General features: G+C 34.8%; 1 protein-coding gene across 1 annotated transcript in view; it reads right to left on the bottom strand.

Annotated features, from left to right (window-relative positions):
- Nucleotides 1-921: 921 nt before the first annotated feature.
- The window catches only part of LOC121429630 (S-formylglutathione hydrolase-like), a 37,860-nt gene continuing 22,633 nt past the window's right edge, over nucleotides 922-16,148 (bottom strand). Inside the window, exons 4-9 of the mRNA XM_041626767.1 lie at nucleotides 15,523-15,746; nucleotides 9,559-9,623; nucleotides 5,708-5,762; nucleotides 4,678-4,776; nucleotides 3,376-3,543; nucleotides 922-2,251 (exon numbers count right to left, since the gene is read on the bottom strand). Of these exons, the coding sequence (XP_041482701.1) occupies nucleotides 2,177-2,251; nucleotides 3,376-3,543; nucleotides 4,678-4,776; nucleotides 5,708-5,762; nucleotides 9,559-9,623; nucleotides 15,523-15,746 (686 nt within the window). The 3' untranslated portion in view covers nucleotides 922-2,176. The remainder of the gene's footprint in view (nucleotides 2,252-3,375; nucleotides 3,544-4,677; nucleotides 4,777-5,707; nucleotides 5,763-9,558; nucleotides 9,624-15,522; nucleotides 15,747-16,148) is intronic.

Here is a 16,148-nt window from a genome sequence, read left to right as displayed (position 1 = left end):
CACCCCCCTCTCCCTCTTATTCCACCTCCACCATTCCTCCTCTACACCCCCTCCCTTTTCTCTCACTCTTCAACATCTCATTACTCTGCTTCACATCCAAATTTACATGGACAATGGCTTTTCTCTTTTTTTCCAGTTCATGACGATACTGTTCCAGGGGCCGTTTCATAATGCTGTTTGTAAGTTAAGAGCGACTTTCAGAATGACTGGTGATCCTTTCTTCCGCGCTTAGCCATTGTCAATGTATATATATCATTCACCACACGAAAGGATCACCAGTCATTCTTAAAGTCGCTCTTAACTTACGAACAGCTTTATGAAAAGGACCCATGGTTCATAATAATTCACACTTTGATAATATCAGGAAAGTATCTGAATTAAGGTCACACAGTCAAGCAGATGAAGTTTGAGACATTGGTGTTTCTGATTTTTTTTTAAAAATAATTTTCTTGGAAAATTCATGAACATCATGATTCACAAACATTATAATTCATCCTAGTAATTCATATACATGTACATTACAAATCAGTTGCAAATGAATTTGAGTTCAATGTGTAGTGTTGAGTGTAAGATTCTATATTGTTTCAATGGAAAAAAAATTGTGGAGGGTCCAAATTTGAATGAAATCAAAGAAAAATATGAAAATCATATTTTTTTCTAGAAATGCTTTCACTCAAATCGAAATTATATTGACAATTTCTAAAATTTGTACGGTGAAGTTAGGGTCAGGGTTAAAATATTTTAAGTTAATTCTCCCAACTAAAAATGTATGATTGAGGAGTATATTTCCTTTTCAGAGCAACTAGAATCATATGATATCCACAATACATTTTAAGCTAGGCTCAGATTTACAAGGCACACACTATAGGTAAATATGTAAATGAATATGGTTGCAGGCATGACAGATTTTTCCATAAACTCTGTAAAAATTATTTGACAATTCGCCAATATGATTATCCTCAATCCCCAGAAATGCTGCCTTCAGCATTGAACTGAAGTATGGAAATAGCGAAAAGCACTCATCCAGCAAAGTCTCAAGCCAAACTCCGGCAGATAAAACTGAATATCTGTAATTCATCCACTCAACAGAATTTAGTAACAGCATTATGAAATCATAGCTCCTTCATTGGACAAATTATGCGCTTCACAGAAGCAAAAGTATATACTTAATACTGATTTTTATTATTAGATAAATACTGGATACAAGCACATGGGAGCGATTCATTCTTTCCTCATACATTAAATGTGATCCTATGTCCTTCAAATGCACTCACAAGTAATGTGCTTTCATTGATGCTTATTAAGGTGAAAACCCTTGGCTTAAGCCCTCTCTGTATGGATGAAAACCCTATTTTGGATTTGGAGCTATAATGTGAATATCTACAATGATCAAAATCGTAAAATGAATTTATTCGCTTAAATATAAAATAGCTCAGCTTTTCTTTCTTTTTGCATCATAAATCACCACACACATTATCTAAAAACAATATTTATACTTATTCGACAAAGCAACATCCCATGATGTGCATTGCCTTACATGAAAATATAGAAAAATCATACATGAGCCTGCTTGAATAAAATGTACGTTCATACATAAACCTGGGTGATACATGGACCAGGATAACTTTGCCTTCAACCATAACTATCATGGAAATCTTATTTTAATTTTGAACTGGGCCCTCCAGTTTGAATTGGAGCAGTTCTCAAACCAGTCGATTTGCTGAAATTATCAATCAGATCATACGTAATCTTCATAATTGAAAATCTTTATTTTGATTTGCTACTATTGAAGACAGGATAACTAATGTTTTATGTGACAGGGCCCTCCAGTTTTGATTAGAGCAGTTCTCAAAACCAGTCGATTTGATGAAATCATCAATCAGATCATAGAGATATACTTTAAGCTTCACATGATATTGTGAGCAAATCACTTTATATATTTCCAGTTTCAGGATTGGTAGGCTATCTCACCTTATTCTCATTCCCCTTTTCAAGGATGCCACTAAGAATTGATTAAAAACTCTGAAATCATCTAGAATGACCCCTTTCCTACATGAAAAAGGTGTTTTCAATGGCTGAAAATATGTCGAAAATCAGACTTTTGTCTGAAAAGGGGCATCACTGTTATTTGACAACTGATGTGTTCCCAATATCCCATGGCAACCAGTTGACGTCATCACAGATGTTGTATGTGAAATTTGATATGATCCTCCATGAATGTTGAGATGAAATAGTAGCTGTGATCGTATCCCTGTAATTAACAGATTGAGATAGGAAGATTTAAATAATGTGGTATATACATGTATCCAGTGTTAGTGTTGGATCATGTTGAGGTTACCAACAAAATTGAAGTCTATAAATTTTTATCGAGGGAAACAGAGATGATATCAAAATCTCTTGCCATTTAAAGGAACATAAAGCTTATCCTCATTTTACAATTTTACCAAGTTCTTCTTCTTCTTTTACTTCTACTACTACTACTACTTTTTTTTCGTGGTCATGATTTTTTTTACTTTTTGGGGGGCCGGGGGGGGGAGCACCCCGAGCCCCAACCCATCAGTATGCCACTGTTCAAAGGCACCATAACCTTTGAAGCACACAATGAAAGGATTTGAAAAAAAAAGCTCTCCCATACTTCGGTTTGAAAAAATTGTTCTTGCCTAAAGAAGGAATATTCAAAGCTAAATGAGAACACATTAAACAGGAACAACTGGGGGGTGTTTCACAAAGATTTAAGTATGACTTAGAGTCGCACTTAAATGTCTAGTTGCGCGCAGTATAAAAGGCATGATAGCATTGGTCAGATCATACCAAGAGGACGCGCACTACTGCGTATTGATCAATAAGATTGCGCGTTGCATATCATGTACGCGTCGACATTTAAGTGCGACCTAAGTCATACTTAAATCTTTGTGAAACACCCTCCAGGACTATTTAAGCAAATAAGTAGATTTGGAAATGAATTTGACCGCATAATTCGAAAATTATGGCAAAGATAAGTATAAGGTTAAGAGGAAATCTGCTGATTAGCAAGAAGTCGATCATCATATTTATCATTTCATGCCATTTTGGCGCAAGCCTCCTTTTTAATCCAAGACAGAAACATTCCGTGTTCGCTCAAGCATGAACGAAACAATTATTATTTTAATGGCAATTGAAGGATAAGACTTTAGAGCACCTATTGTCACCAAAATATAGAGATCATAATTAGAGACAAAAATTTTATAGACTTCAAATCTGTCCTGGGTTTTTTTTATATGCACTGTATTTAATACTAGCTAGAGGGTACATGATTGTGCCTTTAAACAGGCAAAGACACTGCATCTTCCTTCAACAAATTCATTTCTTATGGGAGATACAATGGAATAAACCTACCTCACGTAGATTCATGATGCATGCTGTGTTACTGGCTTGACAAGCCGTTACAAAGTTCTCAGGAAGAAGCTGCTTTTGAGTGTAGAAATTATCGCCTTTCCCTTGATCAATGAGGATCTCTCTTGGTGGTCCATCGTAGCTCCTGACAAGCTCACATGCATCGTATTCCTAGATGATCATCAATGAATGATACATTAAGTAATTCTATAAAATGCAAACATTAAAAGAAGTGGATGCAATATGTAATACATTACAAATTCTGCGAAATTGATAAGGGTTGAGGACTCCATCACCAATAAACAGATAGCTTTTCTTTAATTCATTATCATAAATTTGATAATTAATTCTTTCATTCAATCGTTTGTTCATTCATTCGTTCATTTATTAATCCATCGATCTCTCCATCCATTAACTCATTCATTCAATACGTCGCTATGTAAGGTGTGCGATTGGTTTTAACCATGTACCAATTCACTGACTTGTCCCTCATGTAGCTGTTTTAAGTACATCAGACCCAAGAACTAGTAAGAAATTCTTTAAAGGCATGTGCAACTATTCACAAATGCCACACTTAAAGATAAATTCCAGTTTTGGTAACGATCTCAAAATGACTTTTGACAGGATCTAATATAAGTGTCTGTTTGTATGAATAAAAAATATGTGCCAAAGGATTCTGGAAGAAATTGTGTAATTGCTGAGAAATAAGCAAAATAAGCACGGATTCGGTCACTTCCGTCGGGTCTTTATTCCAGCAATATTAATACACTGTCCCATGTGTGCCTATCTGTGTTGGTGATCTCCACTATGAACATTTTTCTGCGTAGATTTCAAGATTTCACAAAGTTCAGTTTATGTAACTGTACCAGATCTAAATCCTCGATGATATTCTGACAATTAAGCCTGGTTTTAAAGACTTTCGCATGAAATCAGTGTTTACTGCAACTACTGGCATTTCTCTTTAAGTCAGATTAGAATTAGTGCATATGTACAAGTGTACTTATATTGCCATCACTTAGAAACAAGTGATATTATTACACAAAGTATTAAAGTATTACAGTATTACTATTATTATTATTATATCATTATTATAGTATTACACGAAAGTCTACATAAGTTGACCTTCTTAAATTTTGGTCAAGTCGAAGCTATTTTTCACACCATACTGAGTGCTCAAAGCATGTTTATTTACATCTTCCAAGTTTAATTTTGCTAACGTCATACTGATTTCTGTAATCACAAGAATCTTTACTCAGGCAGACTCATGTTTATCATTACATCATCATAATTATTACAATATCATACCTTCCAAGTGTTAACATCTGGTCCTAGGTAACCCTTGAAGGCCTTCTGTCCCCATGGGCAGTCGATGGGATTACAGATTGGCGCAAAGGCAGATACAGACTGCAAAAGAGCATCGAAAAAGTCAAGACATGATTAGAACTACAAGATTTTCAATGTAATCTATTTATACGAAGCATACGAAGGGGAGGAGGGTTACAGGGGTACAAAACCCCCCTTTATTTATTTTGATACCTGAAACCCCCCTAAAAATTTTGAAGACTTTTTTTTGCTTGTCAATTTTTTTTGGGGTAGGAAACAACCTAAACCTGGTGGTGAAGGCCTTATTATTTTTCTTTTTGGTTGTTAACATTTCATTCAGCTTGAACCCCCCCCCCCCTTTCAAAAATTCTGCCTATGCCACTGGTAAACACCATGTATGTAACAAACCTCTTCTGTGATTTTTGTTTTTGCTCTAAAATGGGTCAAAAGTAAATTATCAAAATTCTATTGCTTTTTGCGATTTTTTTTCAAAAGGGGTTCTGGAAACTCACAAGTATACATTTCCAGATCCTGTTGTGAAATTCACAGAAATCAAACTTTTGGAAGATATTCAGGTAATTAGACACAGCACATTCTTATCTAGTATGTAAATATGCATATAGGAATTTCTAAGATGTCTTTATATCATCCCATAATTTCCACAACAATTAGCAGCCAGCAGTCGCTCTCTCTCTCAGCTCAGCAATTAACATCATTGTTTACATTCTGCAGTGGACAAAATAATCCTACAGAACTGTAATTCATCTGGCATATTAAGAGTTGACAGTTTGAATAATGCCAAAATATATATTTTGCCAAATTTGAATTAAGATTATTAGACTTATAGTTACATAACTTACATTAAACCTTCATCTTAGGATGAGGAAAAATTTTCAGGTGCCCCAATTTGGCACTCCATAGTATTGTAAAGTCATTGGTAATAGTACAAAGAGTTCCATGAAGCACTCCATAGATAATGAAGAACACATTATTAGATTGGAAATATATTTACCTTGAAGATATGAGGGTTCTTAAGTGCAATGGTCAAAGCTCCATGTCCTCCCATGCTGAAAGAGAAAGATGCAGTGGTAAAAAAATATATGTATAATCATTAAGCAAAAAATTATTATTTTTTCATTCCTTTTTGCTTTTTTGCTGGCTTCTATTCACAACTGATTGTTTAAATCTGAAAATTTTGATAAGCTTTAAAGGGGAAGTTCACCCTGAAGAAAACTTTGTTGTAAAAATAGCAGAAAAAATAGTCAAAAATATTGGTGAAAGTTCGAGGAAAATCCGTTAAAGAGTAAGAAAGTTATTAGAGTTCAAAATTTTGGATTTGTGACGTCATAAATGAGCAGCTGCCCCATGTGTTATGTAATATAAAATGTATGAATTTCAAATTTTGCATGGTTCCTGATGACTTAATTTTGTTTTCTTTTCATGATCGGGTGTGAAATGATTTGTCTATTGATATACAAAAGTTCCAGTGAAAACCATTTTCAATTTTCTGAGAAAATGACATTTCATTGATTTTTTACCATTCGCTATGTAGGAATACTGCTCGCATATGACGTCACAAATCAAATAATTGAAATTCTAATAACTTTTTAATTATTTGATGAATTTTTCTCAAACCTTCGGCAATATTTTTTATTATTTTTTCTGCTATTTGTACAATAAACTTTTTGTCAGGGTGAACTTCCCCTTTAAACCTTGCAGTGAATGGGGAATTCGGGGGCTCTTTTAATTTTCCAAGGCTCTTTTGAGCATTTATGGGGCAAAATCACCCTGAGCCCCTAGGTAATGTGTTCACCTGAAAATCACTAAGATCTTAAATTGCAACACGATGGAAAGATAAAATTACAATATTGATTTTTTTTACATTATTAAATGGTGTCATAGATATTTTTTCCATTCACACATGCGGCCTGCTGCTTAAAAGAAACAAGTGGAATGCCTCTGGCCGTCTCACCTGCATCACGCGGTTCAACATAGCAGCAGTGCTGACTTTGAAAACTACTATAACTCGCACAAGATGTTCAGTGATACTTGGTTACTCTTATTTCCACGTTTTATGAACTAGACCAATACACTTACAGAGATAGGATGGTAATTCAACAAATACCCCCAATGTGGCCAAAGTTCATTGACCTCACATGATCTTCGACCTTGATCATGTGACCTGAAACTTGCACAGGATATTCAGTGATACTTGATTACTCTTACATGTATGTCCAAGTTTCAAAAGTCAGATCAATAAACTTGCAAAGTTATGATGGTAATTCAACAGATACCCCCATTATGGCCAAAGTTCATTGACCTTTGACCTTGGTCATGTGACCTAAAATGTGCACAGGATGTTCAGTGATACTTGATTACTCTTATGTCCAAGTTTCAAAAGTCAGATCAATAAACTTGCAAAGTTATGATGGTAATTCAACAAATACCCCCAATTCGGCCAAAGTTCATTGACCCTAAATGACCTTTGACCTTGATCATGTGACCTGAAACTTGCACAGGATGTTCAGTGATATTTGATTACTATTATGTCCAAGTTTCATGAATCAGATCCAAAAAATTTTAAAGTTTTGATTGTAATTCAACAGATACCCCCAAATCGGCCAAAGTTCATTGACCCTAAATGACCTTTGACCTTGGTCATGTGACGTGAAACTCTAGCAGGATGTTTGGTGATACTTGATTAACCTTATGTCCAAGTTTAATAAACTAGGTCCATATATTTTCTAAGTTATGATGACATTTCAAAAACTTAACCTCAGGTTAAGATTTTGATGTTGATTCCCCCAACATGGTCTAAGTTCATTGACCCTAAATGATCTTTGACCTTGGTCATGTGACATGAAACTCTAATAGGATGTTCAGTAATACTTGATTAACCTTATGGCCAAGTTTCATGAACTAGGTCCATATACTTTCTAGAATATGATGTCATTTCAAAAACTTAACCTCAGGTTAAGATTTGATGTTGATGCTGCCTCTGCAGTCGGAAAAGCGGCGCCTATAGTCTCACTCTGCTATGCATGTGAGACAAAAACTATACCAATTTTTTTTGGGGGGGGTCAGAGTTTTTGTTATTTGCTGGAGTTTATTTACAGCAAAAGTTTTATGCAACAATCAAAATTTTTAAATTGGCAACTTATTATTTAGTTCAGTATTTCCACTTGATAGCACATTCAGTGTCAGTATTTGGTTTATTATAGCTACTTTCAATAGCAGAGTATATCAGACAGAACAATTCCTCCGAAACCAAGGTTGAAAACGGATTGTTAGTGATTTTTGCATGAAGGCTTGAAGAAATATATATTTAATTTAATATAGACTTTTAATAAACATCAATAAAACCCCTATCAACGCTTTAGAGACTCCATACACTCTGGGTGGGAGTTTCACAAAGCTGTTCGTAGGTTAAGAGTGACATTAAGAACGACTGGTGAACTTTTTAAATAATCACTAATGAACATTTAATGGTGTAATTTATGTATATCATTTACCACAAGAAAGGATCACCAGTCGTTCTCAAATTGATCTTAAAGGAGAATGAAACCATTGAAACAAGATAGCTTGTGTGAAAACTGAAAAATCAAAGAAACAGATCAACGAAAGTTTGAGAAAAATTGGACAAACAATGAGAAAGTTATGAGCATTTGAACATTGCGATCACTAATGCTATGGGGATAGCAAATTGGCAATGCGACAAAGATGTGTGATGTCACTTGTGAACAACTCTCCCCATTACTTTAGTATATATTTCACTTGAATTGCCTCTTTTATCACATCTCTCCATTAATCATACTGTTCTTTCTACATGAGGGCATGTAATACATATTTTTTAAGAATACATCATGGATAAAGAGTTTGTATCATCATAAGAAAAAGCAAAAAGAGACATTTTGAGGGTATTTTATAGTCCACCAAGGAAAAGTTGTTCATCAGTGACTTCACACATCCTTGTCTCACTGCCAATGTGAGGATCTCCATAGCATTAGTGATTGCAATATTCAAATGCTCATAACTTTCTCACTATTTGTCCGATTTTTCTCAAACTTTCTTTATTCTTATTATTTGATTTTTCTGTTTCTACACAAGCCTATTTGTTTCAAAGGTTTCATTCCCCTTTAACTTGCGAATGGCTTTATTAAACGGCCCCATGGGCCCTGTCCCCAACGGTAAATTGCCAATTAGTGTACTGCCAACTTGTCCACTCACAACATGGTCTACTTTCATTTACTGGTAGTCTAATGCCATTCCATCCATCAACTGTTTGTCTAACAACCATTTGGTCTAATCACCATTTCATCTATGACCATTTCGTCTCACAACCAGTTGGTCTAATATCCATTTCATTTTCCTTCATTTTGCACAATTCAACACTTAGTCCAATTAGCAGAGATGCCAAGTTCAAAGACCAGCTATGCGTGAGATTTTCTGTGAATCTGAGTGAGATCATAGACATTGTGTACAATGTATATGGGGACAGGCTGTGATAGTTGCGTGAGACAGAGATTTGAGGGGATGAACAAGAGTCCAAAATGCGTGAGTCTCACGCATAATGCGTGAGACTTGGTAGCTCTGAATTAGACCAAATGGTATGTGGACTAAATGGCTATTGGACCAACTGGTTATTAGAAGGAATGGCATTAGACTGAATGAAAATAGACCATGTGGTGAGTGGACAAACTGATGGTAGACCAAATGATAGTAGACGAATTGGCAATCGGACTAATGGGCATTAGACGAATTAAAAATAAACCGCCTTCAACAGGTACGAATACCATAGTATTACATATTGACATTCCTGAATGATTCTAATAGAAAGAAAAAATAAAGAAAGTAGATATTAACCTGTGGCCAGTTATTGCAAGCTTCTCTGGATTAATGGGGAAATTCTCCGCAATCACTTGAATCAGCTGTACAAAGAAAAGAGAATAGAGGAACATTACAATAATCGATAAGCCAATTTTAATATACTGCTGAAAAATTCCTGTTTTGAGAAATATATCGTTTCTTTTTAAAAGGGGTCAAGTATATCAGAATCATCAGAATCATGACGTCTGTTAAAAGCTACAGAAATAGCCGAATCTGATTGGTTACCAGCGTGAGTGCGAGAGAAATTAAGAACGTATAATTGATAATGAGGAAAAATGATCCAGAATCATATTTAGAATCAGAATGTTCGATATCTATTCTGACTTACATTTTTTCACTTAATAAGCGACTTTTTTTTTTCAATTTAGGTGATCCTGTGAATTTATTAATGGCGTAGTCACATTTCCCCTATAGAGTACCGAAGTGCAGCGTCATAAATTTTCACTTTTTGCATGAAAAACCCCCACAACCCAAACATGATGAGAATCGGTCCATGGGGTCCCAAGACATGACCTGGTTGAAAGGTGACACGACATTTGCTCCGGCGACACAATTGCTCTGGGCTTAATTTCGTCTAAGATATAGGTTTAAAGAGAAATTCCAGTAGTTGCAGTAAACACTGATTTCTTGAGAAAGTCTGTAAAACCAGGCTTAATTGTCAGTATATCATCGAGGATCTAGATCTGGTACAGTTACATAAACTGAACTTTGTGAAATCTTGAAATCTACGCTAAAAAATGTTTACACTGAAGATCACCAACACAGATAGGAACACGTGGGACAGTGTATTATTATTGCTGGAATAAAGACCCGACGGAAGTGACCGAATCCGCGCTTATTTTGCTTATTTCTCAGCAATTACACAATTTCTTCCAGAATCCTTTGGCACATATTTTTTATTCATACAAACAGACACCTGGGTGGTCATTATATTAGATTCTGTAAAAAGTCATTTTGAGATCGTTACCAATACTGGAATTTATCTTTAAGGTTAGGGTTGCAATACGGTCTTATGTTAGGTTTCGGGTTAGGTTTAGGATAGGGTGTAGTGTTAAATCTAGGGTTGAATTTGGTCATTCTATTAATGAGTGCAATTTGCAGCGGAGCAAATGTCATGGACCCAGATGCAAGGTGCTGATGTACTGTACATTATCATGCATAAGGAAGAAAATGAGAGAATACGAGGATAAAAGACACAAACGTGTACTAATAATGTATAATGGTGGACTGCAGAAAACTTTTGTAAAAAAATGGAATGAATTATCTGTATAAATCATGAAGCTTAAAACAGAAGCAAGAATAACACATGAAACCAGACTGTATAGCTTACAAATTGCTACATGCCTACATCCCAATTGAAAAACAAATTGTTTATTCAACAAACAAATACTCTGGACATTAACCAGGCAAATCAGAATACAGTGCACACTGCTTCTATCTACCGTCTTGCATCAAATTATGTAACATCAAACACAACATCAGATTTAGAACAGATTCAAATCAATGATACCCCTGTATGAAACACCCCCTGGCCAGAATAGCTTCAGAGATGGATTAAAAGGGGATTAATTTCCTGATGGATAGACTTTGATTATTCATTAACAACTAGGGTCATTTCATGGCCAACTTTGGTTCTTATTCTGAATGCCAATGTCACACCAGAAAAAATGACTTCAGACCTAGCGAAGCTATTACGTTATTTCCAATGACATACCATTGGTCAATTTGGAGTCTGTCTCGTTGGTGTGGCTGCACCCCATGGCAGATTGTACATCAATTGAACAAAAATCCTGCATCTGGTTAAACCAACAATCTGGTCGCAAACACGAGGTCATCTCTTAGATAACGACTCAACCCATTGGAAAAAAACAACAAACTTGATACCGATAGCCAGACGATCTTGAACATGGATTACAGATATGGGCATCGCAGAAGACAGCCTTGATCATCAGGGAGCGACGTAAGATGTTGTCTGTCGTTCAAGACTTGGTGCCTCCTCCTGCACCAAAGATACCCAAGAGAGGGACATCCATGGGAAATGAGTGGCATCTGCAAATGGGTAGTCTTTATAGACAGGTTCTATCATGGGATATTTTTGGTAACCACTGGAGGCAGGTTATCACTATGTACATGTACCTTGAGACAAGTTTGAGGATATCACCATGTCCCGTGAGACAATTTTGAGAATATCTCCAGAACAGTATCTTTGTTGTTTGGGAAGGTACTTCTTCAAGGCTGAAGATCTGAAAAACCTGAGAAAATAGAGAGCAGCCAATGTTGGTGGCCACTGACAAAGATTTGACTATGTCTGCAGAACAGCAACTTTCCTTTTTTTTTGGACAGTACTTCTTCAAGGTTCAAGATCCCCCAAGCCCTAAGAAAGCAGAGGGAAGCAAATTTTAATGGCCACTGAAAACAGATTTTTACTACATCTAGAACAGCATCTTTGCTTTTGGGGACAGTACTTCTTCAAGGTTCAAGATTTAAAAAACATTCCTGAGAAAGTAGAAAGCAACAAATGTTGGTTGCCACTGAGACAGGTTTGACTAGATCTCTGGAACAGCAACTTTCCTTTTCAGGACAGTACTTCTTCAATGTTCAAGATCCAAAACCCTGAGAAAGCACGAGCAGCAGATATTGATGGGTTTGACTATATCTCAAAAATGGCATCTTTGCTATTGGGAAAGTACTCCTTCATGGATGAAGATCCCGAAACCCTGAGACAGAGCAGAGAGCAGCCATTGTTGGCTAGGAGAAAGTGTGGACAAAATCTTGTCAAGTACATTGTTAACCTCAAGGTAAGTACATGTACATTTACACTTTATGTTTAGCAGCCTCATCCATTTCCAATCTGTTTGTATCAATATATGGTTGTCTTGATTGTATTGTAATTACAAATTTTCCTTATTTTATTGATTATGTATCAAGATTCAAGATGCATGGAAAAAAAACTTTTGTATAAGTTGAAAATGGAAATAAATGAAATGAAATGTTTTGTCATTGCTACACAGAACGAGATTTTATGACAAATTTTGAATATCTTTCATTCTATTCTCTTTCTTGACAGTGCATAGACTTCATTTTACAATTTTATTATTTTCGCTAAATACATGTAAGCAAAAATAATTTGTGTATAATTAGGTGTTTTGGTGATTTGTATCAAGTTTGAATTGAAGTGTCTTTTAATTTACAATAAGGATTTTTGAAATAAAATGGCCATCTAACTTTATTTTGTGACTTAGGATAAGTCTTATGTTCTTGACTAAATTTTATTGACCTCAAATGAAGGCCAGGGCTTTGGAAATTTAGAATATGCCTTGCAAGTCTCGTCACAAGATTGGTAATAGTCAATTACCCTTGTCTGATTTTATGAAGAAATATATCTTATGCATTTACATCTAGTAATATATTCTGAAAATTGAAAATCTATCACACTTACGATTACCAACACATATACGCATATGTGGGGCAGTGTATTATTATAGCTTGACAAAGACCTATAACCTGGTTGTAATGCCATGCCTATTTTGCACATTGCTCAGCAATTACACACTACTAGAATCAGTCCATGTTTATTCATACAAACAAATACTTGGATGGCCAATTATCAGCCATATTGGTCATTATTGGATGTGTGGAACAGTCTCCCAGAAGACGTAGTTACTGTTTGTTCAGTGATTGCATTTAAGAAGAGACTGGATAAGCATTGGTAGAAGATTGCCTTTGATTTTGAGTGATTTTCGATTTTCGTGTGTTTTTCATGGAATTTTTGCTGTCTACGATACCCCTGCCACCCCTCCCTGCCAACATAAGTAGCGCATTTAATTTTGTCTGAAGGAGAGCAACAAAATACATTCTACTTTGATCAATGAACAGGCTTAATCCTACAACATTAAGTAAACTATACTATAATATTGGATTCTGTTCAAGCTCACTTTGAAATCCATATAACTGGCATTTATAATGAAACTAAAGTTTTTCTGCAATAGGAACTGAAAAGCCAGTAAAATGTACATTGCATTAATCACAGCACATAGGGAGATGAGCTGAGAGATACATGTATTTACTTCATGATTTCCAGTGAATCTCAGTGTAAATATTTGAAAAGAACACTATGTAAAATAACTTTAGATAAGATCATCAAGCCCTATGTGATCACATTTCTTCAAACACTACAAAGATACACTTATATTGATTCAACACATGTATGTGAAAATCTTTATGTAGAAGTAGCTGTCCCAAGACAGGACTTTCCAAATACTATTTTGTTTACTTTTAATAGCTATTAATTTTCAATTTAAAGGAAACCAAACCCCGAGAAGAGAAGCAATCTTATTGAAAAGAGTAAAATTAGAGGAACAATTTGAAAAAAAAATTTATCAAAATCGGTTATGAAATAAGCAAATTATGGAAGTTTGAAAACTCTTGTACTTTCTATGGAGATCCTCAAATTGGCAAACATGCTCCAAAATGGCTGATTCTGTGGACAACTCTCCATTTGATTTCTACACAAATTTTTAGATTTTCCTCATTATCTTTCAAATTGCATTTTGCCTCCTTTTAAGCACAACATATGTCATGGGAAAATATAATTCACACTACATATGTCAAGATCAGGAGGAGATAATGTGAAATATGTAAAATAAAGGGGAAAATCTGAAAATTTGTGTAGAAAACAAATGGAGAGTTGTCCACAAAATCAGCCATTTTGAAGCATGTTTGCCAATTTGAGGATCCCCATAGAAAGTACGACAAGACTTTTTAAAGATCCATAACTTACTTATTTCATAACCGATTTTGATGAAACTTTTTAAAATTGTTCTTCTAATTTTACTCTTTCCAATAGGATTGCTTCTCTTCCTGGGTTTTAGTTTCCTTTAAGATGGAAAAAGGGAAAAATCATATAATATTCATCTTTGTGTTTGGTACAATGTAATATTCCTATTCACAAGGCCAATAATGATTACGGCACCAGTATATTTCATGGGCATCATAGAATCTCTGAAGGACTGCTTTTCATAAAATTAAGAGGTGGATTATTAATAATGGTTATTTTAGTTTTTTTATCAAGACCCCCATTTATAATGTGAATTGAGAACACCTATTCATACAAGTAAGTCACATTATTGAACACTGTCCATGAACATAATATAGGGGGCGCTATTCACAATTGATATAACAGTGGGTTTGCACAAGTACAGCTGGTTGTAATATGCAACAAAGGTCACCTTAAAATGACATAACGACGGTTAGTTATTATGTAGTCATCTTCTCTTCTTCATATTTCAGTAAGAAGTGTTCAGTTTCATCTTGGTTAAGTTCAAATAAAAAATCAAATAATACTTATATATCAGACCAAATAAAATTAATTCAAATTCAAATAAAATCAAAAGAAAAAAGACATATCAAATCAAATCAAAGCAATTTAAATCAATTGAATTCAAAGAAGCTCGAATAAAAATTCAAGTCAAATAGAATTAATCAAATCAAACTGATTAATATAAACCAAACATAATCAAATCACCTTGAACAAACCAATTCATAACAAAACAAAACAAATCATAACAAATCAAATCAAACCAAATATAATCAGACAGAATCAAATCACATCATACTCATCAAATCAAACCAAATAACCTTAACTCAAGCATATATCAAATTAAAAAAAAAATCACACTAAAATCAAATCAAGGCAAACCAAACCAAAGAAAAGATATATATTTTTATTCAATTTTGATTAATTTAAAACATATCAAATCAACTCGCCGGATTCAAAGAAAAACAAATAAATCAAATCAAACCAAAACAATTCATATCAAATCAAATCAAACCAAATAAAAGTGAAGTATTTTCAAGCACAAACAAATCAACTTAACTCAACTCAAGCAGATAAAATCAAAACAAATGCATCATATTAATAGATATAGAAAGCATTGATACCTCTTTTGTAATGTAGGAGTACATCCTATAATTCTTCTTCCATTTCTCTTCGGTGGCATCGAGATAAAACCCGGCTCCAGAGCCAAAGTCATATGAATCATCCTCTCCTTCGATGTTACACCCACGAGGGCTTGTGTCTGGACATACAACGATCATTCCGTGCTGAGCGGCATAGCGCTGGAATCCACCTTTGGTTGTGACGTTTTGATCTGTACACGTCAGCCCTGAGAAGAAATACAATGAACGTTGCACAATTATAAAGATGCCAGTTGTGGTGATTTTAAAATGAGTTCTTTCTTGGGGACATAAAACAATAGGATACCTTGGTTATATTTTGATTACTGCCCCAAGGGAACAGGTTTGAGAAAAATCATGAAAAAACGAATGCTTGAAATTGAATTAAAATATTACAGAACATATGTGGTAATTTCATGAACCACAACATTGGCCACATTCCAGTTCGCAAATAAGTACAGAAATGTCTCATGCAAACACAATGGCTGAATTCCCAAAGGTGTGTTCTAACCTCTGGCTTCAAAACAAAGTTTATACAGATTTCTATCCACAATTACACTTAATTCAGTCCCTCAAAGCTCACTTATTTCAGCAGATGTGTAACAATTAGC

The sequence above is a fragment of the Lytechinus variegatus genome, chromosome 16 (genome assembly GCF_018143015.1).
Source record: "Lytechinus variegatus isolate NC3 chromosome 16, Lvar_3.0, whole genome shotgun sequence".
NCBI lineage: Eukaryota > Metazoa > Echinodermata > Echinoidea > Temnopleuroida > Toxopneustidae > Lytechinus > Lytechinus variegatus.
Note: the sequence above shows the minus strand (reverse complement) of the source record. Positions and strands in the feature narration are given on the sequence as shown.